At 57.5% G+C, this 2576-nt stretch overlaps 1 protein-coding gene across 1 annotated transcript in view; it reads right to left on the bottom strand.

Annotated features, from left to right (window-relative positions):
* Positions 1 to 2576, bottom strand: part of Lgr6 (leucine rich repeat containing G protein-coupled receptor 6) — a 114021-nt gene that overhangs the window by 110378 nt on the left and 1067 nt on the right. Inside the window, exons 2-3 of the mRNA XM_033761978.1 lie at positions 2373 to 2574; positions 804 to 870 (exon numbers count right to left, since the gene is read on the bottom strand). Coding sequence (XP_033617869.1) covers positions 804 to 870; positions 2373 to 2574 — 269 coding nt within the window. The remainder of the gene's footprint in view (positions 1 to 803; positions 871 to 2372; positions 2575 to 2576) is intronic.

Here is a 2576-nt window from a genome sequence, read left to right as displayed (position 1 = left end):
TCTCCCTTAGCTTTCTTGGAGGGGGGATTTTTTTTTTTTTTTTTTTTTTTTTTTTTGTCTGTACCAGAGTTTGAAATCACGGCCTCAGGCACCACCGAGCTACAACCCTTTTTAAATTTGGAGGCAGAGTCTTGCCCAGCTGCGGAGGCTCAGCTCAAACTTGCAACTTTCCTGCTTCAGCCTCCTCGCTAGCTGGAGTTATAGGCATGTGCCACCACGCCTGACCCAGGAGACTTTTCAAAAGAGAGACACTTGGGCCGGGGATGTAGCTCAGCAGCACACCACCTGCCTGGCAAGTGCAAGGTCCTGAGTTTGATCTTCTGTACCAAAAGAATAAATAAATAAAATAAAAATAAAAAGAGACACTTGAAGGACTGTAAGTGAAGTTGGCCCTCCCAGCCACGATCAAACAGGCTGGCAATTGGGCCCCAGAATAGTCATAGCTTTTAGACTTGAGTGTCAAAGCAAAGGACGTAAAGAAGACTTCCCGGGCAGCTATTGTCACTGAAGGCGCAGGCTAGAAGGAGGGATTTCCACCACCCTGGGTTTGGAGGGCAGACGTCCAGTATTGGGGTCGAGTCAGGGAATGCATGAGCGGGCACAGGGGCAGGTCTGCTGAGAGGGACAGAGCGCGAGCCTGGCTTCCTGATGCCCTCGCCCTTCAAATGCCTTCGCAGCACCTCCTCAGAGCCACAGGGTGGCAGGAATCCCCTCCACAGCCCAAGGCAGGCGACATGGACCTCCCCACCTCCCACCAACGCTCCGGACCCCACCACCACTGACATCCCCACTTTGTGTCTGACCTGGCTCCAGCTCCTCTCTCTCCTGCCCCCAGAAGCTTTCTTAATCCGCAGGGAGACCTGGGACCAGCTCAGAATCCCACCTCCACTGAACAGAAAGGAAGTCGGCATATCTGAGGGAACCGTGTCCACATAGTGTGGGAGGGAGCATGTATCTGCCTAGATGCTTAGATCCCAAAAGTGGCACTTGCCCTCCTCCTAGGTCCTGCCAGAAAAACGATCATGGGTGAGTTTGGGAAGACTTGGATTCTGGGAAAATCAGGACTGACCACCCTCGGGATGGTCCTATAGCCCTGCCCCTTTGACCAGGCAAGGGACCCCACCCACCCAGCCAGGCTAAGGGGAAGTCATTTCCCAAATCTTTTTAGCCACAGTGCCTTCGAGTGACACCATGTCATCTACCCTCCGTGCAACACTGCGAGACCTAGGCTGCTCTGCCAGCTGCCGAGGTGCCTCACAGCTTCCCAGGGCTCTGTTACAGTTTTGGCCTCGTGTTCCTGTGCCTTCCTCTGCCAGATCCCCTGTACGGTACAGGACTTGGTTTGCTTCTCCGGAACATGGACATTATTTTCTCCGTCTCACTCCCTCGCCTGGCACACAGCTTGTACCCCTTGAAGTAGATGAGGACATCTCAGCTGGTGACAGAGTTGGGAGCGGAGCTCCATGAGGAGTTGCCCTGGGATCTCTGCACCAACCAGCGCCCTGCCAATCCTAAGCACCTGGTCCCATTTAGTCCCATATACTTTTTTTAAAGACAAGGTCTTGTTGTATAGTTCAGGCCAGCTTTGAACTCACTATGTAGCCCAGGATCAGATGGTGATCCACCTGCCTTAGCCTCCTGAGTGCTGTGATTACAGGTGTGTGCCACCATGCCTGGCGTCCCATACGCTCTTGCTGAGCCCTATAAAGACTTTTCCACTGGTGCAGGCATGTAGCTCGGTGGTGCCACACCTGCCTGGCAAGCACAAGGTCCTGAGTTTAATCCCTGGTACTAGGGTCCTGCTCCCTCTTCCAAGGGGCCTCCCTTGTTCTGGGACCCAAAGCCACAAGAATCTAGGAGCTGCTCTAGGACCCTGCCCCTGAGCACGTGTCCTCAGACTGCCTCACCTGCTGTCCCTCCTCTGAGGCACCACCGGGCAGGCCGAGGCTGAGGGGGGCCCCTCTGAGTCTGGAGAGCGTGGTGGGGTGGGGCAGGTGATCTGGAGGTGCTGTCACCCCTCCTCACGCCCCAGCTCTGAGGAGAAGCTCCCCGCAGCTGTCCCGGAATGGCTGCCCCAAGTAGGGTCCCCTTCACGCGCCATCTCACCCCAACTCAGACTCTAAAAATGGTTCTCTCGAGGTTTCGGCGCCTGCCCACAAATTAGTGTCTCCAGCGCGGCCTCCTGGGACGGCTTCAGGGAGGCCTGGGGTCTAAGGGAGACGGGGCGGCAGGATCCCTTTCTGAGGGGACCAGAGTGGGCCCGGGCCCTTCCCACTGGGCCACACGCACCAAGCTGGTGACGGCTCTGCTGTCTTTGCCCCGCAGAGGGACAGATGTCACCCCCGCCTCCCACCCAACCACACTCCCCTCACCCCGCCACCGTGCAGCCACTGTCCCAGCGCTGCTCTGCTGGAGAAGACGGCAAGGGAAGAGGCTGCCAGCCTCTGTCCGTCCTGATGGGGGTCCACAGCCCGCCTTGCTGGGCCTGGCCTTCGTGGAACCCAGCAGGGAAGCGGGGCTCACTGCGGCCCGACCCCGGCGACTCAGCCTCCGGGCACCCAGCGGGCAGGCGCCCT

This window comes from Fukomys damarensis, unplaced genomic scaffold (genome assembly GCF_012274545.1).
Source record: "Fukomys damarensis isolate Sample0158 unplaced genomic scaffold, DMR_v1.0_HiC HiC_scaffold_11, whole genome shotgun sequence".
Classification (NCBI taxonomy): domain Eukaryota; kingdom Metazoa; phylum Chordata; class Mammalia; order Rodentia; family Bathyergidae; genus Fukomys; species Fukomys damarensis.
This window is presented reverse-complemented; position numbering and strand designations above follow the sequence as displayed.